Source organism: Lethenteron reissneri, chromosome 13 (genome assembly GCF_015708825.2).
Source record: "Lethenteron reissneri isolate LAM-NWPU_2019-01 chromosome 13, ASM1570882v1, whole genome shotgun sequence".
Classification (NCBI taxonomy): Eukaryota; Metazoa; Chordata; class Hyperoartia; order Petromyzontiformes; family Petromyzontidae; genus Lethenteron; species Lethenteron reissneri.
Window position 1 is genome coordinate 3,130,096 of NC_083791.1, and position 27,919 is coordinate 3,158,014.

Genomic DNA, 27,919 nt, shown 5'->3' on the forward strand with positions numbered 1-27,919 from the left:
AACACAACAAGGCAGATACGTTCCATGAATGGAAGATCAAAGAATCGCCCAATTGCGACTGTGAAGAAGTTCAAACCATCAAGCACACCACCGATGAATGCTCCATCCATGTACATCCTGGTGGTATCGGTGAAATCCACACTGCATCAACCACATCATTGGACTGGATGAGGAACCTTTGCGTTCATTTATGACGATTATTAAGAAAAAAATAAAAACTGTTGCTTTTCACAATGCCATAAGAAAGAAGAAGTATTCGACGTGCGCTCGTATGTTACATGCCGCTAGTGTGTAGCGTGTGCTTGTACGTGGCATGTTCAGGGAAGACAACGGGGCTAATCAGCACGGCACGGGTGACGCACGCAACCCCGGCACCGCTGTACGGGCACTCGCCCAGCCGCGCATGGGAGCACCACGTACCGGCCCTCTGCACGTGACCTCGGCTGCCAGGACTTGGCCACACAGCTGCTGCAGCACAGCGAGCACATTCAGGTGATGGAGCTGTTTCTGCATACACTGCCTTAGAACTGAAATAAATATACACACTCGGATTGCGTTCATAATTTCTAATGAATAAAAAAAATACTGAAAATTGAGCCGAGATACTAAATTTCTTACAATAAAAAAAAGTATTCAACCAGAAAAGTTTAACTCACACAACGTGAATTTCACATCCAAACACATCACTCATGTATACAGTAAGGATGAATTTCAAATTAAAATATTTCCGATTTGGGATGTTAAGGGCAATTTTCGATAGTTTTCTTAGTTTTGGAGTTTTGGATAATTTAGAAGAATATAATGTCCTGTATCTTCATGTTTGCAGAGGTAAAATGTACCGTGTGATCTTATGTTTTCAGAAAAAACAATCTAATCATCTGAAATTTCGCATCTATGCCTGCTTTGTGTATTTTCAGATCTTACAGAGCAATCAGATTAATCTGAAAATCAGTATCACATCCTTAATATATAGAAATGTCCTGATGCTTCAGGCAATGGATATAATCCAAACAATTACATATGTTTTAATTATTAGACAGCTAGTGATAAGTGTTGCGTTGATTATGTGTGAATTGTTTTTAAAGCCTGTCTATGATTTAAACACGGTATGAACAGAATATCAAGTGATTAACAAAAAGCACGTGAGCAGCTCATGATGGACAAATGTACAAATATAGATTCTGTAACCTTAATCGTAGCTCTGCTCTGTATGTTATTGTATAGCGCAACATTTCAGTCACATTGATATTGCTATGTTGATTCAATGAAGATGAGACAACTGCATCCATTGGATTTCCACCACTGATCACTCCTGGTAGGGAGGGTTTTAAAGACTCGTAAATAAAATATACCATCACATGCTCTTTGGTTCTTTCGGTATAGTCACGTAGGTTCAAAAAAAAATCACGACGTTTCAGACTCAACACAAGCATCCGTCATCAGGTGGGACAACCACAGCAAAAACAGTTGCTGAAGTAGGCTGCCGAAACGTCGCGATTTTTTTTTACCTACGTAACTTTACCGAAAGAACCAAAGAGTATGGATCCTTGCAGTCACGAAAACTTCAAATCTAGAAATACCATCACATGGTCTGCTACAGGTCTTACAGAGCCATCAATAGACATGGAACCAAACTTAGGGCGAACTACATGCAGTGTTGTATAATGTCCCCCCAATATTGGTAAGTACAGTATTGATTACAGTATATGTGCCTGATTTTATGGGCATAGTGGTGCATGCCTGTGCTTTTGAGAGATGGTTGGTGGACCCGACGTAGGTTATCATGTACCCAACATCCTCAGTTGGAAGAAGACCAGGAGATGGCATAACGGCAAGTGAGTTTTGGCTCATCTGTACAGATGGGATAGGAGGGGGGTATCTTCTCATCCACTTGAGTTTCACAACATTCATTCCACGTATAAAAAAAACTCCTTGGAAAAATAATTTACCAAATATCCCAATACCGAACCCAATTGCATGATGACATAATTACAGCATGCGATACAGACCCCGATAATCACACAATGTAATATAAGCATCATTTGGGCTTTTCTAGTTTGTTAATGTGGTTTCAGAGCAGGTTGCTGTGACATGTAAACGATCCCAATATATGTTTGTGCTGTTCTTGTAATTCCATTCTCCATCACCCTTATGTATACTTATTGATAGTTTTTTTTCCCATTATTCCATTCGCATGGATTTGTTTTTTTCTGACAAACAAATCACTTTGGCAGAGTCTTTCGGTCACTTCTAGTCAGCTCATCAGACTTTGATCAGAGTTGTCGTTAAGCTGTGGAGTTTTAAATGCATTGTTGTCGCAAGTGCTTCCAATGCCTGTTTGGCACCGTAATTACTGAGCAGGTCTGAACCACTGGAATGTTTGTCTCGTCATCAGTTAATCGGCTGAGCCAATCAAAATCGGTGTTAATGGAACACATTTTCATAACATGCAGAAACCTGGGAATTGAACAATAATTTCACAAATTTAGGTACACAAAGCCACATTACTTCTGATCCATCTTAATTAGAGTAATTATTGTGAAAGGTAACTGAAGGATTCCAATACCTACCTACCAGCTGGTACGTGTTATATGCAATGAGCTAGGTGTATTTTTTTTAGTAAACTGTAGTATATATAAGATTAAATAATACAACTATATCAAATAAATAAAACATTCAAAATGACATGTGTGTGCTTACATCTGTCAAAACTTCACCATACTTGCAGTTGCTAATTTATAACTATCAATTTTTAAATTCAAAGCTGTCTGTTTGGGATTTTCGCCGTTTTTAAGCCGCAGGCTTGTCACAGTTTGTGAGTAAGTGGAGATTTACGCACGCAATTCAACTCTGCAGATATCAATTTTAAAGTGAGAAAACATGTGTATGGAATATGGCATAATAAGCTACATTGTATTTAAATGTAACAGTAAACTTTTGAAACACAGGTGGAATAGACCAGACCCTGATAATTGTTTTAATGGGTTTGGTAAATGGATATATTAACATTCATCAGACGAAAATATTTATCAGTCTTCATCGAGTTGCCAGTTTTGTTCTGGTAGCCACCTGGTAATATATTTGCGATAAATGTATTGACAAAACTCCTTATACAAGGTGGATGGGTGGCTCAGGTGTCTGGGTTCAAATCCAGATAGCTGCCAATGAATAAACTGGGTTCTCAAATGTAGAAAGTTAATGGTCACAGCCTGGTCACCAATGACTTGTAAAAAAAAAAAATAGTTGACTTATTTATCCAAGAAAGCCAAACTGAGACGTAGGACTCTTTTTTTGGGAGGGTCGTACATTGGGTTTGTATTTTAACATGTTTATACATGTAGGAGGAAATAAGAGCATCCAGAGAAAAGCCATGCGCACAAGGGGGCAACACGATCCCCCTACAATAGTGGCTCTCAACATTTGCTGCAGCCTGCACCCCTTTGGTTCTGAATCGTTAGTTTATTTTTGTTATAATGTGAATAATACATAGGTTTGATGAAATAAAGTAGCTGTACTTACGTGCCCGTGCTATATTTGTTTCGCACTCCCAGAAAGGGCATATCGTACCCCCAGGGGTGCGAGAGGCTAAATTACAGCTTTGATACTTGACCATTTCATGGAATCTGATTTCCTGAAGCTTAATTCGATGCCAATGATCCTGCAAAAAGTTAACCTCCTTTTGCTGGCTTTGAAGCAACAACAACAAGCGCCACCACGCTGGTGGCCAGGTGCCTCTGAAGCTCACATCCCATGCCAAGCACTCTAACAACACCGCTGTGTTCCAGGGTTTAAATCTGGGCAGGCAAAATACTGTTCTCAAAATTATAGTCATCTGGTGGTCTGATCATAGTCATCAGTAACTGCCTCGATGAACACGTATTTTTTAATTTCATTTACACGTGACAGTCCTGGCAGAGCATATGTAGATTGTGCCCCTAGTGTGGATATTGAGGTCTATTGGAGTAAATGCAGATATACCGTAGTGTTGGGGGTGTCGTCATGTCGAAAGAGGTATTCTCTGATACAAGGCGATCCACTGCTTCATGTAATAATTTCTTCATAAAATGTCTTCATCTCCCGTTGTGATGCTGATAAGCACAATTACAATACAATTTGGAGTTATGAAAAATGTTAACTACATTCATACTGGTATATTAGCTATTGATATATAATATGCTCCAGATATTTTTACACATTGCGATATCCGTACTTTATTGGGCGTCATTAATTACAAAATGTTCGGGTGTCTGCCCAGTCATGCATTTGTTCATTAAGTTGCGACATATTCTCCGGGTCATATTATCACATTTTGAAATAATGCTACAGATTTTAACATGAAAAACTCTGTGACATTACGGTGTCACGTAAAATGACAATATGATGAATACCATTTGTTTGTTTAAAGAGACTTATCAAAGTATCACGGAAACCTAGCATTTCACATAGTTAATTAAGAATGTATTATATTTTGGGAAAGAAACGTTATTAAACATTTTAAGATGTCTTGTAACTAATCATGATTAATGAATGCCAATGTGATAAAAAAAATGCAATTCTTGAATTTTCAGTGCTCAACTCAAGTGTGGCAGATATATTTAATACATTAACGTAAATTTCACATACAGAACCATCCATCATTAATTTCACCATGTAATTTACTATTGAAGGCAGATAAAATTATTATTTTTAACGGGGGTACCACATTCTCTCATTAAGGGCGGGTTTCATTAGCTTTATATATTACAATTATGAAACTACAATTTACGTGATATTATAATTTTCTAATGTAAATGAGAGTCATTTAGCTAAAGTGTGATAAACAAGGCTAATCTGGATTAGACAAACCCCGCCATGAGAAGGGTGGGGCATTTAACTGTGCATCTCATTTCAGCAGCACATATTGTACATTTGAGGGAAAAAAAGTATTTGATCCCCTGCTGATTTTGTACGTTTGCCCACTGACAAAGAAGTGATCAGTCTATAATTTTATAGGTAGGTTTATTTGAACAGTGAGAGACGGAATAACAACAAAAAAAATCCATAAAAACGCATGTCAAAAATGTTATAAATTGATTTGCATTTTAATGAGGGAAATACGTATTTGACCCCTCTGCAAAACATGACTTGGTGCTTGGTGGCAAAACTCTTGTTGGCAATGACAGAGGTCAGACGTTTCTTGTAGTTGGCCACCAGGTTTGCACACATCTCAGGAGGGATTTTGTCCCACTCCTCTTTGCAGATCTTCTCCAAGTCATTAAGGTTTTGAGGCTGATGTTTGGCAACTCGAACCTTCAGCTCCCTCCACAGATTTTCTATGGAATTAAGGTCTGGAAACTGGCTAGGCCACTCCAGGACCTAAATGTGCTTCTTCTTGAGCCACTCCTTTGTTGCCTTGGCCGTGTGCTTTGGGTCATTGTCATGCTGGAATACCCATCCACGACCCATTTTCAATGCCCTGGCTGAGGGAAGGAGGTTTTCACCCAAAATTTGACGGTACATGGCCCCGTCCATCATCCCTTTGATGCGGTGAAGTTGTCCTGTCCCCTTAGCAGAAAAACACCCCCAAAGCATAATGTTTCCACCTCCATGTTTGACGGTGGGGATGGTGTTCTTGGGGTCATAGGCAGCATTCCTCCTCCACCAAACACGGCGAGTTGAGTTGATGCCAAAGAGCTCCGTTTTGGTCTCATCTGACCCCAACACTTTCACCCAGTTGTTCTCTGAATCATTCAGATGTTCATTGGCAAACTTCAGACGGGCATGTATATGTGCTTTCTTGAGCAGGGGGACCTTGCGGGCACTGCAGGATTTCAGTCCTTCACGGCGTAGTGTGTTACCAACTGTTTTCTTGGTGACTATGGTCCCAGCTGCCTTGAGATCATTGACAAGATCCTCCCGTGTAGTTCTGGGCTGATTCCTCACCGTTCTCATGATCAATGCAACTCCACGAGGTGAGATCTTGCATGGAGCCCCAAGCCGAGGGAGATTGACAGTTCTTTTGTGTTTCTTCCATTTGTGAATAATCGCACCAGCTGTTGTCACCTTCTCACCAAGCTGCTTGGCGATGGTCTTGTAGCCCATTCCAGCCTTGTGTAGGTCTACAATCTTGTCCCTGACATCCTTGGAGAGCTCTTTGACCTTGGCCATGGTGGAGAGTTTGGAATCTGATTGATTGATTGCTTCTGTGAACAGGTGTCTTTTATACAGGTAACAAACTGAAATAAGGAGCACTCCCTTTAAGAGTGTGCTCCTAATCTCAGCTCGTTACCTGTATAAAAGACACCTGGGAGCCAGAAATCTTTCTGATTGAGAGGGGGTCAAATACATATTTCCCTCATTAAAATGCAAATCAATTTATAACATTTTTGACATGCGTTTTTCTGGATTTTGTTGTTGTTATTCTCTCTCTCACTATTCAAATAAACCTACCATTAAAATTATAGGCTGATCATTTCTTTGTCAGTGGGCAAACGTACAAAATCAGCAGGGGATCACTGTATGTGTCGTTGTGCAATCATTATGGGTCACCTGTAGATGCTCTACATAAGCCATGCAAAATAATACAATGGGTTGTCGAGGGTAAATGTGGACGATGGCCATACACAATACAGTTATATGATCCATTTAGAGACTTATCTCTCTGAAGTTTCAGAGAGGGGTCTCTGAATTAGGCGCCGCGGTGGTGAAATGTTAACTACCTCTCCTAGATTGCAGGAGGTCGTGGGTTTGAATCTGGCTAATCGCCTAATGAAACTGGTTGTAATCGCGAGCAAAACTTCGTTCTCGAATTGTATATGGTGTGGGTTTACTCTCCAACACACCGGTGTGCTGAAGTAGTAACTGATTGGCATGTTTTGTATACGTCGCAAATCTTACTAATTGTCTGTGTTGGGTGGTGGCGGGTTTAACGATACATTTACAGTTATGCGATCTAACCTAAAAAAAAACTTTATTGTGAATATCAAACTTACGTTTGATTCTTACTTATCATACTTTCTTAGAACAAAGCTTTAATTTTTCTGGCTCGATAATCTGGTTGGACTCCTGTCCGTCTGGGTGACGCTCGCCCAGCTGCGCGTGCACGGTAGGTACGGTCTACGGTCGTGTCTGTGTGATGGTGTCACCCACAGCGTGCTAACGTCACGCATCTCCCCCCCCCATCCACCCGTGGATCCCGTGCAAATGCAAGAGAATAGAGGGGGAGGGTTGAAGGAGCAGGATAGAGGCATGGGGGAGGGAGGAGAGGGAGATAGATGAGGAAGACAGAGGAGAGATGGGGGGTGGGAGGATAGGGATATAGAGGAGGAAGAGACGGATATGAGTAGGGCGGAGAGAGGGTGAAAGGGCATGAATTGGTGAGAAGAGAGAGCAAAACGGAAAGTCGACGAGGGAACGTGGCAAGCATTGGGAGAGAGGATTAGTAGGGGTGAGAAAGATTGAGATAGAAAAGGGAGAGATGTGAATTAGGAGAGTGAGGGCGAGAGATATAAACAGGCAGAGAGAGAGGGGAAGGGGGTGAGATAGAGTGGAGTTAGAAGAGGGGGCAGGGGAATAGAGAAACAGAGACAGCTAGAAATTGATATAAATTGCGACATACAATATAGAAGGCAAGATAAAGGTGGAGAGACAGGGCTCTATGTACATTTTACATTTTGCTGGCTGGCTGGGAGGGTCGGGCAGACGGACACGTCCAAAGGACGTGCGGGTTCCGTTTTTACTGCATTATAATTATTCGTTATTTGACATGGGGTGGTGACATACCCCAGTGATAGTGGGATCAATGGACATACAATTTCACAAAATTTGTCTTCTGTTTGTGGTGTGATACACCTTCTTCAAGGGTCGCTTATGCATGCTTCTTTAGAGCGCAACATGCACGCAGTGTATTAACTCGCATCCATTGTGCGTTCGCAGGTCATTCTTGGTGGCGGTCGGAGTAATTTTTTCCCGAGCTCTGTGAAGGATCCTGAATACCCAGAGACGCACGTGGGAAAGAGGCAGGATGGACGGAACCTCGTGCATGAGTGGCTTGCTCGCACGTGGGGTAAAAAATCTGACTACGTTTGGACAAAGAAGGACTTTGAAAATATTAACCCCGAGGACACGAATTACCTGCTTGGTATGTATTCAAACATATTGGTCAGTTACACCAAAGCTTAACAAATCTATGCAGAAGAGTCAGTTATTTTTATTTTGCAAGCCTAGAATTGTTAAAGCAGTCGTTTTAATCTGGTCAATTTGGTAAAAAAAACATTGCACAAATTATTGCTGGAAATGCAATGAATTGCATTGACATTTAAAGTGCATTTGTACTAAATATAGATGTGTATTTAATCAACACATCTAAATGTAAATTATCTTTGCAAGTAAAAATCAAACTCGTCTTTAAATTTTTCTCAATTAATGTGATTTGGTTCGGAAAGTAGTGGAGAATAAAAACACATGCCAGTGTGATTAATGCAAAATAAAGCCGGCGGTGTATAACCTTACAAATAGTTTCCTTTATCTATTAAGCCAATAATGAAACATCTGCTACATCCTGCTAACCTAATACGAGCGTGGTAATATTAATTCCCAATTCCAAATAAATCTGTCGCATGGAGATTTATTGTACGCAAAAGTGTCACGAGAAGAACTCTTTTTCATTAATAATGGCCCTACGCGCGTCATATTGCTCTGCAATCAGCAGTTATGCCGCTCACATGTGAAGTCGCTGCCTTTGTGAATTGGCACAGCTGTTGGCAATAATCCGCAGAGTATTCCCCTTCCTCTGGGATGTCGTCTATTGTTTAGTGTGTCCGCGCGATGGTGATATCTTCCTGAATTTGAATAGCCCTCCGTGAAAGAAAAAAAAGTCAAGCCTCGTGAAAAAGCATTTCAAAACCATGATCTAGGTTGTTTCATGTCATTGGTAACTTCAGGGCAGACAGCTCCCTTGTCGCGTTTACAATGTCTCCTTGCCTCCTGGAGAGCCTAGACATGATCACATTTGAATTCATGCTTAATTTCGTTTTTTTACTCTTGACCAGAAGTGTGAAAATAATGTAAGCAGATGCTTCTCATTTAATCTATAGCCAACACCTGCCATGGGGAAACTTTAATCCATATTACTCATTCTTTTGCCAACAATTGTAAATTATCCTTAAGCCAAATTATTTCCCTTGACATGGATCACAAAAGCTGCACATACATTTGTATTTTTTCCTCTCTTCTCATTGAACCGAGAGTTAAAGAGTAACGTATTAGATGTTATCAGTTATATTGAATGTCTTTGTTTAACCATAATTAACAATGTAATCAGTATTTAAGCCTTAGTAAGTGGTCTCTGTGTGTCTATGTTGTGTGTCTCTCTCTGTGTGTCTCTGTGTTGTCTCTCTCTGCTTGTGTGTGTGTCTGTCTGTGTGTCTCCGTTTCTGTGTTTTGTCTCTCTCTCAAATTTAGTTCTACCTGATGACGACTGCTTGTGTTGCAATCGAAACGTCGTATTCTATTGTTTTATTTATTTTCTTTCTACGTGATTTTACCGAAAGAACCAAAGAGTAAGCCTTAGTATATAACAAAAAATGTAAGTCTTCTTGGTTCTTTCGGTAAAGTCACGTAGAAGGGAAGTAATAAAATAATAAAAATAAAACATAATAAAATAATTCTCACGACGTTTCGGCTACAACGCAAGCAGCCGTCTTCAGGTGAAGAATGAAAAACAAAATGTAAGTGTAAAATATTTAACAACGATACCAATCAAGTCAAGTCAAATGGTTCAAATGTTCAATTTAACATTGGAGCTATGTCATGTACATTGGCAATCCTGAGCCAGCTGTAGAAATTCCACATCATAGCAGGGATGCATTCACAAATTACTACCTATTTTATCGACCATAGTAGGATTGTTGGCTGAGCTGAGCTATGAATGGAATTTTAACTTGGAACTTTTCAATTGTGATATGACCAGACTTGCCGCAGAGCCTTTTGTAGCCAGATTAAATCACCGCACACATTCACCCACATAAATAAACTGCCATCAACAACGCCACAATCCCTCTGGCTTCTAACCCATGACCTGATCTCATCCCTCCATCTCTGAGGTAGTTGTGCTCTAGGACATGTTCCCTCCTTTGGCCACCAATCAATCACTATTCTCGTCCATTGGCTAACATCCTTAATAGCAATGTGTTCTAGCCATTCACACATGTTTTCACCAGTCGACATGGCATGTCGAATTTGCAGTTTTCTGTCTATTCTCCTCTCCCCTTTCACAACTATTCTCACATTTTGATCTGTCAAGAGCACTACACCAATCTGACTAGAGAATATTTTGTGATGAAAAAGGTGAGATTAGGATTTGTGAAGTTAACAAATGTATTTTTGGAAAAATAAACTCGTCTAAAGCTGGCCCATGCTTTCTATATAGTATACACACACAGCAGGACTTTATCTTTTATTTTAGGCTTTTAAGCAACAAAAACATATAAAAGTCTGGTGGAACAGTAATACGAGTGAGAGGACACAAGTAAGATATATCAATCTGTAGTCCCTAAACATATGTGGAAATGCAAGAGGAACTAGAGAGCTATGCAAGGTAGGTGGAGAAAGAGCGGAGAACAGAAGATGATGGCAAAGAAGAAAGGAAGGAGGAATGAGAGAAATCAGTTTTGGCTAAAGCATGCATAATGGTGACCATATGTTGGTATACATCGCCAATGATCTCTGCAACAGATCTCCCAGATGTCCCAGTGTGGGAATTTATTGAGTTGCCTTAACTTGTCATAATGTCAATAATGGAAAGGAGTGTTGTGCGTTTCCCTTTCCAGGGCTCTTTGAGCCGGGACATATGGGATGGGCTCCCAGCCACCTCGAGCGGAATGACCCGTCCCTGGTAGAAATGGTGGAAAAGAGTCTGAAGATCCTGCAGAAGAACAAGCATGGCTTTTTCCTCTTTGTTGAAGGTTTTATTTTCTTTATTATTTTGAATATGTATTAATACTATTTGTTTTCATTACTTATACACAGTGCTTTACTGTATGCAACAATAACATACATTCAGACAGGCCATCTCACAGGCAATTCCATATTGTGCAATAAGTTAGTGGCAAATATGTTTATAATAACTAGCAGGAACAGGAAGTCATCACACCTCTCCTCACCTCCCCAGTGCCTCTTGACGTCATCACACTTCTCTGCCACCTTGCCTCCCCTCCTCACAACATTACCCCAATCTTGCGTGACATAAGTACTCCTCTGCCCAACACCCCAGTGTCTCTGAGGTCATCAGCTCCTCCATCTCCATCTCAGCCCAATCAACCCCTTCTGTCCATCTCATATCCCCCCCCCCCCAACATCCCCCTCCAACCCCCGACCCTTTCGGCCACCCGGCCAAACTTGTTTTTCTTTTCCTGCATATCCTGGTGCGTTGACAGACAGGCGAACAGGCATATTATTACATAGAGAAATAAATAAATAATATTATATAAATAACAAACTAATTAACCTAATGATGTTTTTAAATGATGGTTTAGAAATCCGATGTAATTAGTGTTGTTGCACTGCCAATTATCTGTTGATATTTCTAATCCTTCATGACAATTTGCCATGCAATGTATAAATTAGCTGAGTGCATCAAGTTCAAAGATATATTCGTTCAAGTTAAAGTATTTCTCTACTAAAAAAATCAAGGGCGGGGGTGCTCATCTCGACTGGTGGATCCTGTGCCAGTCGTAAAACAACTCCACATTACCATGGTAGGAGCAGTATATCCATAGGATACCTGCTTTTGATTTTAAACAAAACAATTATTATTTTTAGCAAATCCAGGGGGATTTAGTTCAAAACGGACCTAAATTTAAAATCACCACCACCAATTTTGATTATACCCAGTTTCTGAGAATAGATACGGAAGGTCATGTCACAGAAGGACTGTGTTCTGAATTGCGATGACATTTATACACTAAACAAATCCAAGTTGTATTGTTTTGTATTTCTCATGTCTCTTCAAGGAACCTCTTTCATCAACAGTAGGGGCACACTGCTCTTTTGCATATGCCCAGCTCAGGAGAAATGTTTGTAGTGTGGCAGGCAAACTCAAAAAACATTTTTAGACCTGGACTTTAGCTCAATTAAGTGAGAAAACAACTTTAACAAAATGGGCTTTTTTAGTAGTCATTAGAGACCAGACCTCGACAATCAATTCATTAAACTAGAGAACCCATTGTCTTTTTAAATCCTTTATATTAAGTTCACTTGCTTGCTTGCGTGCTTGCGTGCTTGCTTGCTTACGACTGTGCAAATCTTTTGGTCGTTTTTTAACACACTTCCCGTGATCCAATCGAGCTGACATTTTCCACACAGACTCGTTGTGCGTGACAATTAATTTTCGTGAACATTTTTTTCAAAATGTTACACTGTTTAGGGAAAAAATTTTAAATATTTAATTACCAATTGCTTAATGGTGGCAGGCAATCATCTGACCCATAGGTGGCAGCCATCTCAAGCCAGAGGACGACAGGACTCGAGCCGCCACGTATATAAAGGATTTATAGTGAAAAACTTAGTTTTTACGGGTTAATTTTTTAAATCCTTTATATTAAGTTCACTTGCTTGCTTGCTTGCGTGTTTGCGTGCTTGCTTGGTTACGACCATGCAAATCTTTCGGTCGTTTTTAACCCACTTCCCGTCATCCAATCGAGCTGACATTTTGCACACAGACTCGTTGTGCGTGACAATTAATTTTAGTGAAAATGTTTTCCAAAATTTTACACTGTTTAGGGAAAATGTTTTGAATATTTAATTACCAATTGCTTAATGGTGGCAGACAATCATCTGACCCATAGGTGGCAGCCATCTCAAGCCAGAGGACGAGATGACTCTAGCCGCCACGCATATAAAGGATTTATAGTGAAAAACTTTGTTTTTACGGGTTAATTTTTTATGGGTGGATTTCCATATTTGAACCCATGAACCACCGGCCTACCTCTATATAATTTTTCGTATTAATATTTGACATTTGAAGTGATAAATGAAATCATATATCATGAGCACAGTTTATTTTTAATATTGTAATACTTTGGTGATGTACTCCTGTATATATAATACATCATCTTCATCATTATCGTCAATATAGAGTACTGCTTAATGCAAGCCTTCCTTACAAGTATCATTGCTTGCAGACTCTGCTGAAGTGCCTTAACATGTATTTAATTATAACCCTATATGTATTTTTTTATTTGGCTTAAAGATAATGAACGCGTAACTTTGTAAATGTTTTCCAATATTTAGCATTTGGATCATCATCAGCATCGGCCACGAAACATCCACTGCTGGGTGAAGGCCTTGACAAATCGTTAGCATATTTCACGATCGTTGAATTCCCACCACTGGCTTAGCAGTGCTGTTATCAGGAGATGAGCGCCAATGCCTCAATGCTCATTTGCAGCAGGAAATCACTTTCATTTTTGAGTCAATTTTAATTCATTTAAAAACCCAGAACAATTGATTGAAACTCGATGCTGTTTTGGACGTTATTAATTTGCTTCCACGTCATAGCAGGGGTATATCTCTGCTGCATTTTTAAGGATACAGAGACACATCCACAATATATGTATATAACAACAAATTTAAACACGATGAAAAAAATGTATTCAATGAGAAGACGTTATTTTGTAAAAACAATTTTAATTAAATGCGAAATACACATACGTATTGTGTCAAAGGCATACAAAAGCGGTCATTTAAGGATTTTAATTCATCCAATTTTAATCCATTGCCCTGCTTAAATATGCATGAGCACGCTGCTCAATTTATAAAAAGCCATAATTATACTTGAGATCAAAATGCACGTTTGAACACCTTAACCCTAAGTTAATCCTTCAGTGTAATTATAGTAATTATTATTATTATGAAGAGCACACATCAAAATTACGTGCTTTTTTAAGAGCTTAAACCTTAGACATGTATTGGAGTTTGCTCTATGTGGTTAATCAATTGTGGCGCGGTGCATTCTATTCTATCCGTGCATGTGGAAATATGTTCAGGAGCTAAATGCCAATGTCGAGGTCTGCTAGCCACGAGAGGGTTTCAAAAGAGAGTTACGTAGTTTTGCTATTCCTGCATTGAAGGGACACAGACTACACACAGTGCATTGAGTTGAATGGCCACAGTCACACTGGCTTGTCTTTAAGTTTCCATTTATTCAAGAGATATATGCATCGGCCTCTTGATGTTCTGATGCGGTTGATGGTTCCACCAGTGTCTTTGAGGAATGTCTACACCAGGAGGTGCGATGCTTGGGTCTCGGATCAGGTGTTTATTCTGTGTATTCCTTGTTGTTCCACTCTGTTCGCCAGCATTCTGGAGCTCAATACTCTGCCACCGAGTTGATCAGTGAGAGGGCGACAGTTTGGAGCACATCAGCTGAAGTGCCCCAGGTCGTTCCTGCTAGTTTCTCTCACAGGTCAATTATTGATTTGGTCTTTTCACCGATCTGTTTTGTGTGGGGCTTGAAGGTTCGGGCTTCTGTCTATGATAAGCCCTACATATTTTTGAGTGGGGGTCATAGTGCACTAGGCTACCGAAAGACCTATCAAGGATGGCATCTGCAGCATGATTCTTCAAGTGGAAAGCGCTGGTGGTGGTATTGTAAGGATTTGGTCAGGGTCACCAGCGATCAGCTGTTAAGAGTATTGGCAATCTTGACTTAAAGCTTTCGTGACTGCAGGAATTCATATTATAGGGGCCTTTCGGTAAAGTCACGTAGATGGATTCAAAGAAAATAACAAAATAACAAAAACTACGACGTTTTGATCGCAACACAAGCGGTCATCATCGAAATGTCGTAGTTTTTTGGTATTTTACTTGAACCTATCTACGTGACTTTACCAAAAGACCCATAGAATAGTATTGGCAACGTTTTTGAGGAGGTTCGTGCCCCGTGCAGCAAGGGCTATGTCATCTGCACACATCAGGCTGAGTGAAACGTGCCTGGCTGTGTAGGGTCGTATATAAGGAACTTGGCTTGTGCTGACTACTATTCCTCGAGTTTCCCTCTGGCTTCATTCTCTGAGTAGCCCTATTGTATGTGGTGTCTAATGAAGTCACCCACATATTTGCTGGCTGAGTGGCTGCTGATAGATGTGTTGATAGACATTCCTTATTTAGGGGCTTTGATGAAAGTGGTGAGGCCATGTTTAGGATGGTAGATGGGTGCAGCAGCAGCAACAACAAGGGTGTTCCAATTTATTGTGTAATTTTCCTTCCGTGTGCTGTCATCAGCCTGTGTCTCCTGCAAGGTGACGTCAGTGTTGTTTCCCTTTTGGTTTCTGGCCAGGAAGTCACGTTTATGTCTCAACATTTCTACATTGTTTAGTTGGTATACTCGAAGGCTCATCCGATCAGTTTCTGGCCCTTAAAGGGGTCATTGTTTCGGTTATGTATCTCTACTGATCATATCTAAAGTCGAATTAACTATGCCATTTTCACCTAGATGATTGGTATTAGCAGTGTTCAAGATAACACGAAAACACGTAACAGGTGGGCCGCAAAAAGGCTACCGTCTCCAACCCAATGCATGCATCGGGTTCATGCATATATGAATGTTTTGTATTGAAGTAACCTGGAGACAACTGAATGTGCCTCCAGTATTGAATTGTAACATTTGGTGTCCGTATTCCTCTTCTAGGAATAGTCTTCATATCTGTCTTAGCACAACATTAGACTGACGATTACACATCTATTAAAACCTTTTGAAGCTGTCCTAATTGTGATCTTTGACATCATCCAACCACTAACCCATTCCTACTGATTATTTTTCTTCTGTACAGGATGAGGATAACCAGAAGTCATTTTTCACTGCTTACTATCCTTGAGAAGTGAAAGATATACTAAACGCACGAAAGTCGTGAATCGGGGAGGTAATTTAAAGGTGATTTACACATATAGTTGATTCGCCAATAGCACTGCACTAGGGCTCTTGTATGTATGTTGAATTTATTTCGCACCGTACATAGTCAACCATGCTATTCGGAGGTGGACAGCATGTGTCTGTGTATGTGTTTGGAGCACAGAGACGGTGGTTAGTGTAATGTGCTACAAGCCCACATTCTTGGGTTCAATTCCTGACCTTCAATATCATCAGTTGCAAGTGATATTGGAACCTGTCCTGGGCCTCCTCCCTTTCGTAAATAATGTATAGCCGTACTGTAACTCGTGCAGTGTGTAGATAACATCATTTGGGAAACAAACAAAGGTGGCAGGCCATGGAGCTGGTCAAACCGCCCCATAATTCGTACTTCCAGCCGTAACAGGTGTTTTCTTACATAATTTGTCCCTGGAGATTTGTGTCCAACCATATGATATCAAATATGAATTATTCTGGTTAAACAAAGGTCAGCAATTTGAATCTTAGAATGTATATGCATGGCATATTCTTCCAATCACACATTTCCACCACAAATACAAACCATATATATGTGACATGGTAGAAGCAACGAGGCATGCAATCATTGCATGTCTATGTAATTTAATCATCGGCCACTTCAATGTTCTCAACGATTGAGGTTTTCTCCAATACGTGATTTCAACAGGTGCACATGTGACTACACTGGCCAATGTTGAGAATGTGATAGCAGTAGCAGCTCTCTGACTAAATGTTCCTCATACAGGATTTCAAACTACAGTGAGAGGTAGGTGATAGACGTATAGCCCGGAGAAGGCTAAGGGAACTCCTATTTCCCGGCGACATGTCGAACGATAAGCCATCCTCTTCTCGTGGAGTGCTGCTGTGTCAAAAATAAATAAATCCTCGTCATTTCTGAAGCCCTCCAACAATACGATTGAATGATTTCTTAAGTGTCATTAAATTATTACATCAATCAAGCGTATTGTGCGTACATTTCATCCATTTAAGTGACTTGTATTGCACTCTTGCAACAAAGGGTGGCTCTCCAAGTCAATTTGGCAAAATCAGTGACTGTTAACTAATGCCACACCTCTCTTCTGCCTGATTTTTTTCTTCAAATTGCTCAGTCACATTAAAGGAGATACATTTGTGAACATGATGTGCAAATAACAATGGATGCAAATCTGCCGCAGTGATTAATTATATCTCGGTCTCTTAATTACTGCCCTGTTACACCAGGATGGTCATTGGCCATTTTTCACTCACGTGTGACGAAAAGAAAGGCCATTGCCTGAAATTTCACGTTACATATTTTATTTTTAAGGATGTATTATTTACAAATGTGTATAGTTTTTGTTATTTGTGCTTATGCTCCACAGCTAGCACAGTATCACAAAAAAACATGTTTCATGTGTTTATGGTAATTGTAATTCCTTCTACATATCCAGCAAAGTGTCATTAAGTCTAAATGCTCGTCCGTGTCCTCATGTAGGACTCGTACTCGGGTTGTCTTTCCGTTCGCTCTATTCACACTTAGAGTTCACCTCCTCATCGTCACCGCTCCGTGTCTCCCCGTTCGCTCCGTTCCACCGTCCGTCATTAACGACACTCCCTGTCTCCCCGTTCGCTCGCTCCGCTCCGCGATTCTGCTCCGCTCTCTCTCCGTCTCTCCCAAGGTCCGTACACTTCTCTTCTATCCTACTCTCTTCTCTCTCTATCACTGTTACCGTACTCTCTGCTCTATCTATCACCGGCCACCATCACTCCAACTTCAACCAAGACTCCCGTCTCTACGTTTTACTCTATACTTTTATATCCACACCAATCAGTCCCAATCAATTATCTCCCCCCCCCCCCCCCCCGCTTTACCACTCGCCCCCAGGCCCCCAGCCTCACGTGACTTTGTTATTCCCGCCTGAGCGGCGCCAGTCATTAAGCACTCACCCTCTTAACCAATCACCGGCCTGTGTCCCCCGGTTACCCCTAACACCTGTCGTGCCTCTTAACGGCGTCTCCCTCACGCCCAACAACAACAACACCATCCTCAAATACCCCCCACTGTACACTGCTCTCTTGCATAGCAACAGTACAAGAGAACGCGTGGCGCGCCATATTTCAAGTCCTACACTTATATGTGAGCATAGTAAAACACCATTACATAGAAACCCCATACAAATATGTGGATTACACCAAGGCCGTAATTATAATATATATTGGGTGGGACACAGTATCACAAAACAACATTGGGGGGGACACATCCCCCCAATATTCAAATATGCTCAAAATGTCGTCGTCCCCAATATATTGCTATGAAAAAATTGCTATTCTATGTAAATAAAGATAACAATTTGCTAAACCTTGGCCACAATTACTTCATTACACATTCCTGCGGAGGGAACTGGTAGAAACGTTGGGTTACTCGGTCAATGGCCAGGATCAACGGCGGCGTGGTGTATTCCGCAAATATGGCCGACTGTGAGAGCGGGCACAAGCCGGCGTGAGCAGGTTAAACGTTGAGTTTTATAAGGGCACCACGGGGTGACCAGCCCCTCCCCACCCAGCCCCACCCCTCCCAACCCCCACCCAGCCCCACCCTCCCCACCCAGCCCCTCCCCACCCTCCCCACCCAGCCCCTCCCCACCCAGCCCCTCCCCACCCAGCCCCACTCTCCTCCCTGCACGACGGACGGACACAATAATCCCCTGTGGGCTGGTGTAACCAGGAGGTTCCTACCAGTGTAAACCAATGCATAGATGTATGTTTATATGATTGTGGTTATGGTTGTACTTTATTAATCCCTAATTTCTGCCATTACATAGAATCAAATAAGAAATGGTAAAAAAGTAAAAACAGAGCAATGTAATACAATACACTATTAGACATTATTGTAAAAATAAAATAAAAGTCCATTCCATGTGTTACTGCCTTTTTTATATTTTAGGCAGGAAATGAGTTTTCAAATTTAGATATTTTTCTGGGTTGGGACCCTCAGACACCCTGGAAGATTTTGTCCCCCCCAATGTTGACTCCATGGCTATGGCCTTGGATTACACACTCAGAGGCATACACATAGATCATCAACGTGCTTGGTGTACTTCCATCCACTGGTTACCTCAAATCCTTGCAGGTTGAATGTCTCAGTCTAATCCATCAACCCACAGCATCGACACTGGATTTCAAGCCCGCACAAATGCACCTAAGTAAAATTAACCTAAAAATTGGCAGCATGACGAATTAAAATAAGGAGTGGTATTTGACAGCAATTAGAGATTAATTATGTAGAATGTTGCTTTTGTTTGTATTAAAGGTGCCATACTTAATAGTAATCTGCAGTAGTTGTTTGCAAATGACAATTACGATTATAGCGTATAAAGTAGCGTATAAAGTATTACAGAGGAACGCTACGTTTACATGCATATACATTTGGGATAATAAATATTTGGTAATTTTTAACCGGCATATACCTGCAATGAATGAGATGATGAAGGTTTTGTTGTGCAAGATTTGAGTATTTGAAGTTATTATTTCACAGCATAATTTACGTTGTTCTTGCCTTCTTGTATACGGCAGGGTGGAAAAGCCACAATTTTGACATACTGTATAGTATAGTTCAATGCTAAGTTTATAACATATACAAGGAGGTAGTAGATGCTGTGTGGGTCACAGCAACACCGTTAGGATGCGCAGGGCGCCATGGTGGCAAGATGTTAACTACCTCACCCAGTATACAAGATATCATGGATTTGATTCCAACCCTCACGCCTGTATTTGGAGTTTGCATGTTCTCTCTGTGGTTGCGTCGATTTTTTCTCCAGGTCCTCCGGTTTTTTCCTCCATATTTAGAAACATGCGTCTCGAGTATTCGACTGCTATACATTTCCACGTGGTAAGCCACTTTGTTGAGCTATCATTTGTGGCCAGGTCGCTTCTGAAAAAGAGCAATAGCAAAACAATGTTTAGTTTAATTTAGGATGGCGCATTCGTCGGTGACGCGTTTGATGATTTGGACTTCACCATAGTCGTAGTGCGGCAATTCATTGATCTTCCATGTGTGAAAAGTGGACTAAAATCTCCCATGATTCAAGGTTTAGCGTGATCCACAGTTGTCGTGGGAGAGAGAAGACCGGTACTTCTAGAGTCAGGTCCTCAATGAGGTTTTTGGTTGCTCCATCCATTGCCGCCCACAATTCTGTCCAGCGAGCCTTCTTTCTCATGGCTGATGAAGATGCAGAGCAACAACTACAATTTCACATTCAGATGGTCAAGCCAGATAACAGCTTCAGGAGCAGCGGAGTGTATCTCTGTGATGTCTCCTTTGTATTTGTGGATCGGGCACTACGACCATGAGCTTCGTGGATATCAAACCCAGGGGTTCTTTACGTTGGAGCAGTGCTAGAGCGGAGGTACACATCCAGAAAGGCTTCCTGCATTTCAGCATATGGCGTGAGGGTTCTTTTAGATCTTGTTGAAAGGCAGATGTTCACACCGGGCGGGCCTCATGGGCATTCAGGAAAAACGCAGAAGAGGCAAACGGGCCAGACTCTCGTACTGACCTGGTTACTGGAAGTCGTATATTGGCAAAATCAATTATGGCTTTCAATAATACATGTTTTCCGACAGAATGACAACTGCAGAACAATCTCGACATCCTGTATTCCCCAAGCATTGAGAATGTAACAGCAAGCATATTTATATTAACTTGCTGTGAAATATATGTTGTGGGATGTTTTGTAATTTAACACATCCCATGGCTAAGCATCGACAGACTATGAATGTAATTATGTTATCAGGTGACAATCCTTAAAGATGCATGATTTTATTTAGCAAACCAGATATTGATATACATTAATGATATGGTTACAGTTAATATGGATTCTGTATATATAGAGAATAAAACTGCCTTAAATGCATTGGCCTATGGGCTTGGGAGATGCATTATTTGCATTTGTTCATTAGCACGGTGTGGTCCGTTTTAGAAATATGAGCATATACCCTCGTGTTATGGACACAAGCCATCAATGAATAAATATGGGGTGCAATATTTAAACTAAGTGCAATTTATGATGTGCACAACACATTATTATTTTAACTATTAAATATAACCACCTAGGTTAGGGTAGCATCACCCTAACCCAAATTATGTCCTGCCAAGTCCATGTTCCAGTAATCTGAATATATCAGCCTGACTTCCAGCCTTGGCAAGACACTTTTTTATTGCTTACGTTTTTTCCAAGACTCAACCAATGAAGAACTTTCTCAGCCTTCTTCCCACTCAAAGCTCAGCGAACTTGACATTCATTTCAAAATAGTGTTCTGTTATGCAGGTCCCTGCATTGGGTTGACTTTATCTGCTGAGCATTGTGGAATCGGCTAAATATTCATGAACCCTGATCTATTGTGCCAAGGTTCAGAAATTACATCCTTTCTGATCCCAATGTTAAATGTCAGCCCGACATGCACGCTCATAAAACCTCTTATCATCCTGGCCCATAAGGCCTTTACTGACTGTCAACACTCAGACTACTTATTGAACATAACCAACTGTATGTCAGCACTATCCAGCAATCACTGTAAAATTCGAATTTAATGCCGTTTATGTCTGATAATATATTTAAAATGTTATTTATGTAAGGCACATGTGGGTAGCCGTTGTTGCTTAGGGATGTATTATTATTGTTATAAATTATTAACTGCCTATCATCTCCCACCATTGTCAGGATCGATAAAGTGACTCACACTTTGTGAGGAATCAACAATGGTTATCCTGTGGAGGCAACGACCCACACTTTTGAAATGTGGGATTTCAGCCGTTGTCTCTGAACCACCAACAGAGATGAACACCGTCCATTGATCATTTGACACTGTGGAGACAATTTAAATGTGCTTTGTTTCGAAATTAAAAAGGTTTGTGGAGCAGGAGGGCTCTTTATGTTACGATATGGATCAGAGAGTCAGGCCCGAACTCAGCCGCTTGAAAGCCGTTTTCATTTGAGCAGAGGTGCTTAAGATGGATTATGGCAATACAGGATAAGCAAAGCAGAAATCTGGAAGAGAGCATTGCAGTAAATTGTTATGATTCGTCAACGAATGGTTGCATTGGGGAGGTTACGTGTGCATGATGGGGGAGTCATGCTTGTACTGTACAGCATCCGCAGGATCTTATGGAACATAGAAAGCGTTGGCGAGGTGTGTGTGTGTTTATCACACACTGCTTTGGTCATGGTAACATTGATCTTTATCCTGAATTGTGACTATATATGTAAATAAAGCCCTAATGTGTCCCGTGTGTTGCTGGGCATAGGTGGGCTGATTGACAAAGGCCACCATGAGGGTCGAGCATCGCGGGCGCTGCACGAGGTGCTGGCTCTGGACAAGGCGGTGCAGCGCGCCCACGAGCTCACCGACCCAGCCAACACGCTGATCGTTGTCACGGCAGACCACGGCCACACGCTCACCATCGGGGGGCACCCCAGCAGAGGCAACCCCATCCTGGGTGAGTGCAGCTTGCTCAAATGAACAACGAGGCAGTGCGCATTTCCTCTTTAAGAATTTGGCAAAACAGACGATATCATGGGACCTCCTTTGCCAGTGCCAAAATATGAGAATAGGTTTTCCCCTTTTTTCTGGCAAAAATACAGGTGTTAAGATGTTAAAACACCAATCTGAAACCTTTTACAAGGAATCATGTCGGCATTAACCACAATACTTATGGTCAGAATGGAAAAAAAACTCTGATAATATATGCATTATCTTTGAAACTGATTGTTAGACCAGAGGACCAATGAGTTTCTGGCACCAAAACAGGTGTTTTTTTGCCAGAAAAAAAGGGAAAACCTATTCTCAAAACAGACGATGTTTGAGAGTGGCGGGGCTCTCCCATCGCCGTTGAGCATAGGGTCCCGCATCGCAACGTTCCGGCACACCTAGCACCATTCTATATCGGACGCCTAGGAGTTGAGATTCATGGAGCGAGGCTAACCGCCTTGATTTCAAGGTGCTTCCCGCTGGCGGTGGAATTCCACCCTTCACTACCACTGTTGGGGCTTTACACTAGCATCCAGGTTATTTGAACTCATGCCACTCCACGAGCGAAGAACCGGGTTTTACTCCAAATTCTTCATGCTCGAAAAACGATCCGGTAGGTACAGGGAATACTCGATCTGAGGAAACTTGCTTCTCGACATATAGCATTTACAGGTGGAGTTTCTTTAGTCCACCACAGGAGTGCTCCAGCCAGGGGATTGGCTTGCCACCATAGAGTTCGCCAAGGGTGTTCACCTAGGTGTTGGCAACCCTCATTGTGGCCCTATCTTGACGACTTTCTCTGAGGGCGCCATTGGTGACCAGGCTTCAGAGGGATATATCCACGGTCATCTCACTATTGGAGACACACAGCTGAGTCATCAACCGGGTGAAGCGTTTTCTGTTGCCGAACCCAGCAGCTTTACCATCTGGGCGCTGATATTTGAACGGACCAGCAGATGATGTGGCTTCTGGATCAGAAGGAGCTCCTGAAAACTGGGCTGGCCCATTCTATTGCCACCAATGCAGTTGTCCATGCAAGAGTAATTGTGGTTCTGCTGGGGCACACGTCATGAACCACAGAGGTTATTCTCTGGGCGAAGTACCGAATGAAACATTTACAAAAAGCTCTGCTACGCTGCTGCGACCCGTGGGGTGGCAACCTCCAACAGGTGGTGCGGCTGCCACTGATCTGCAGAGCCTTCAATTGGGACGCCAGCTCTTGGGGCTGGAGTGCTCACCTCATCTCCAGGGGGAAAATCAGTGCAGGCGAGCTGGCCGACCCTTGCAAAGGGCAGCACCAACCTGCTCGAAGTGCACGTTATACATCTAGCGCTGTGGCATTTCACACCACAGTTGATTGGCAGGTCAGTCCTGGTCCACTGCAACGACATCATGGATCCCCCCCCCCCCCCGATTCTGTCCTCTTATGGAGGAGGCCTAGATCCTGCTGAGTTGGGATAGAGGCCATGCGCTTGACTCTGGAGGATGACCCACGTGGTCGGGGGTCAACTTGCTCGGCCGCAGCTGGCTCGATCCACGAGTGGCAGCTGCACCCCGAGGTGTTCACCTCCCTTCTGGATCACTTCGGCCCCCTTTATCGCCTCTGCGAAAGGCTGCCTGCTCACGAGGTTGTCCGTGACCTCTGCACCTCGATCGCTTTCTCACCGAAACCTGTGGGTCCGTGACCTGTGTAGCCCTGCTCAGATTGTGTTTACGATCAGCAAGTTTGTAACCTCGGTGGCCTGTGTTAAGGACCTGAGAGCGTAGGATCACACCCCTGCCTTCATGACTAAGTACTGGAGTCTGGACCGTCATTACTAACTATTAGGACTGTGTTTATGTTGCTATAACAAGTACTTCTTATTGTCATTACCTTTGATCTGGTTGATGTGACTTGTGTTTTCTCATTGCCCTGTAACCCCTTGGAAACCCTTGCATATTACCTGGTGTTGTTCTTTGCTAATCCTTGTTACTTCTTTTCTCTTTACCTAGAGCCTTGCCCAGGTATCTGGTTATCTTGATAGCACTGTGGTTTGAGACGAATGCGACTGAGACTTTGTATACTTGGACCGTGGTTTATTTTACATTTGGACAGTGGCATTCAGGAGTTGAGGTTAATAATACATAAAAAAAAGCTGTGACTGGGCTCCATCTCATATTCATTGATCGCTCTATGCTTGTGAACACTCTTTAGATACGTTTTGGTTTGAGCCTTTTGGAGTTTCTCAAAAGTTGCCTTTTAAAGGTGATAAACCCTCCCTTCCAAACCCCCAACCCTACCCTCATGAGCATGGTGAAATCTGGACTGTGGACTTGTGGTGGTGATGGTGGTGGAGGATTATGCCATCCATGTGCCAAAATGCAAGACATTTCCCAATGCAACAATGTGCTTATTGCAGGGCTAGTTGACACGGAAGTGAGCGATGTGGACTACCTACCCTTCACCACGCTCGCCTATGCCAATGGGCCTGGGCACAGCACACGTCGGGACATTGTGGATACAGGTAAATTGCTGAATCATGGATGATTCATTGTGATCCTACTGAATCGCACGAGGCGTCAATTTGTTAATTGATAGGCACAATGTATTAAGTCTGCCATGAAGGCACAATTATGCTGTAAACAGTAATATACGCAAGTTCACGTTTGTTTAACCAGATAATAACTCAAGAGATCAGAATAATTTCGTTGTCAAGAATGACTTGGGTCACCAAAATTACAACTAATATATAAATCGGAGCAAAACAACCAAATATAAATTAAAGCAGAAGCAACCGTGTTACAAAGGAAATCCAAAAACTGCACAAACATGATATTAAATAAAATTCGCAGCCTGCATGTGTTTTGAGTGGGACCATCCCCCCCTCCTTTCATGCATCCCTCCCTCTCAGAGTACCCAGAGAAAACCCATGCGAGGGGAGATAACACTCAATCTCGATACAGATGGTAATTAATCCACTTTCTGTCCTGTTGTACCCTGGAGAGCTAGAAGGTTACCTTAACGTCCATGGGGAGTTTCAGAAGTTTGAGTGATCTAATAACCCTTACCTCCAGAGTGCATGATTACAGGCACTCATCTATGTGCTTTCCCCTTATTAGCTGCGGACGACTACAGAGTGAAGAGCGCGGTGCCACGGACAAGAGAGACGCACAGCGGGGAGGACGTCCCCGTGTTTGCGAGCGGTCCCATGGCCCACCTCCTGCGTGGAGTGCAGGAGCAGACTTACGTGGCCCACGTTATACGCTATGCCGCATGCCTGGGCAGCTATCGTGAGAGCCACTGCACCCCAGAGGGCAGGACGTCCAGTTAAAAGGCCTTGGCATTCTCTTCTTCTTTGTTGATGTATGGAGAAACAACTTTGAATTTACGTTGCTGCCTTAGCATTTGGTGTTTGGGTAGCGTTCAATGGTCAGTTCTGGATGACCGTAGTCGCACACTGTAGATTTTTACATTTTCCATTCGTGCATCACGTATCCGTATCTGTATCCGTATCTGTAATAGTTTGTGCCGATGCGGTTTAAGGTTGCCCATAAACTACGTTGAAGATCGTAGCTGTTAGCTCTTTGTGCTCTTTAATGAGGTGTTTGTGACTTAGTCGCCTTTGTGCACAGCAGTGCATCTGCTGTAGAACATTTCCCTACTACATAGCAGCCACCCATTTGTACAGGGGCGGTTTCTTCATTAGGGCGATTGGGCGACGCACCACCAATGTCATTCAACCACAGTCACGCTAGCCGTCACTGTGCAGCCTCTGGATATAGTCCAATCAGCGTCATGTCACGTTCTGTGGAGTACCACCTCTTTTGGGGCGATTTCACTCCGGCTGAGAATCGCCCCGAGTGGCCCCATAGACTTACATTCAAAGATGTTTTTTTTCGAACGGGGGCGCTCCAATGCATTATCTATGGCTTCCGGGAGGGCGAGCCCCAACGTGCTTACGTCATCATACGTGCTAACGTCATCATACGTGCTAACGTCATCATACGTGCTTACGTCATCATACGTAAGCACGTTTCATCCAACAATATAATTTATCGCTACCTAGTGGAATCTTTAATAAAATAAACTTGAGTGGTTTGTTTTAATAGTGAGTATATAAACAAACAAGATGTATTGTAAGAGTCACTTTATTTTGCATTAATATTAAAGAAGTGAATTTGCCTTTACATGCTTAAGCTGTTAATTTATTCATTGCATGGGTGGACCTTATCCTTATCAATCATCCAGACATTTGCCCCCCCTGAGAGATTTTGCAGGAGCCGCCACTGCATTTGTATACTTTAGGGATGAGATTGGGATTCTAAAACGTCAAATACAGGATACCCTGAATATTCGCGGGAGCACTTTCCTGGAGAATATTAAAACTCAAAGCTTAAAAAATAGGTTTAGGGAGATTAAAGATATTGCATTTAAACATAAACTGTATGTATATATTAATGAATAAATTGTATGATATTTTGTGTTATTTAACATACCTTTAATAATGATGAATATAAATATTTTAAATATTAGAGTTAAATAAATTAATAGTGCACGGTATTCCCCCCCCCCTTCTCTCTCCCCCCCTACTACCGAGTCCTATATAACCTCATGCCACGGCAGATCTCTCGCCTACTTCAGCAGTTTTTTCTTGCTGTTGTTGTCCTACCTGATGACGATTGCTTGTGTTGCGATCGAAACGTCGTGATCTATTATTTTTCTACCTACGTGACTTTACCGAAAGAACCGAAGAGTATGGATTCCTGCAGTCACAAAAGCTTCAAATCAAGATTGCACGGTATTATTTTAAACTTACCTTTTAAAACGTCACTTTGCTTAGGGGCCATGGTCAACGGTAGCACAGCATGTAATTAAAACCAAAACATTTGCAAAGGAACACCACCTGCGTGTGAATGGTTCGGCAGACAAAGTCTTGGGAGAGCGGCGTTGCTGGGGCAAACGTTCTCACTCTCGCCATTTACGCTGCTGCCTTTCGTCACTTCAGTACCTCCTGTCGGGCAGTTATGTGCTACGGCCGTGAATGTTTCAAGCGCAACCCCGCAAATTTCACAGAGCACTGCAATAAAGTTGTCGCGAATACGCAAACACCGCGATTAAAAAAAGTTGTATTGTATTTTCTTTGAAACATTTCGGATATTTTTTCGTAATTTTGGGATTTCGTATAATGTTTTCTTAAGTACTTAGTAAAATGTCCTCGTACTAACAATAGTGGCGTCACCTGATACCACGTGACATCCCTTTTATTCGGAAAAGCTTCGAAGTGATGGCATGAAAGTCACATCATTTCCGTTTGACGTGTTTTTGAATCAATATTGTCCGAAATTTCGTGTACACTCGATTTTCATATTTTTTGTACTAATCTGATAAGGTGTACCTGTATTTTTTTACTTGCTTTGAGCAGCACACTGCACATTGGGTTCCATTTCATTAGGCGTATAGATAACATCAACAGCAGAGCAGGTTTCCCCTGGCTCTTTGAACCCTTGATAAGTGTGGGGGGGGGGGGG

At 42.0% G+C, this 27,919-nt stretch overlaps 1 protein-coding gene across 1 annotated transcript in view; it reads left to right on the forward strand.

Moving 5' to 3' along the window:
* Window positions 1–27,919, forward strand: part of LOC133342004 (alkaline phosphatase-like) — a 63,280-nt gene extending 35,361 nt beyond the window's left edge. Inside the window, 7 exon segments of the mRNA XM_061550863.1 lie at window positions 322–406; window positions 408–492; window positions 7,915–8,119; window positions 10,809–10,943; window positions 22,188–22,379; window positions 24,811–24,915; window positions 25,511–27,919. Coding sequence (XP_061406847.1) covers window positions 322–406; window positions 408–492; window positions 7,915–8,119; window positions 10,809–10,943; window positions 22,188–22,379; window positions 24,811–24,915; window positions 25,511–25,722 — 1,019 coding nt within the window. The 3' untranslated portion in view covers window positions 25,723–27,919.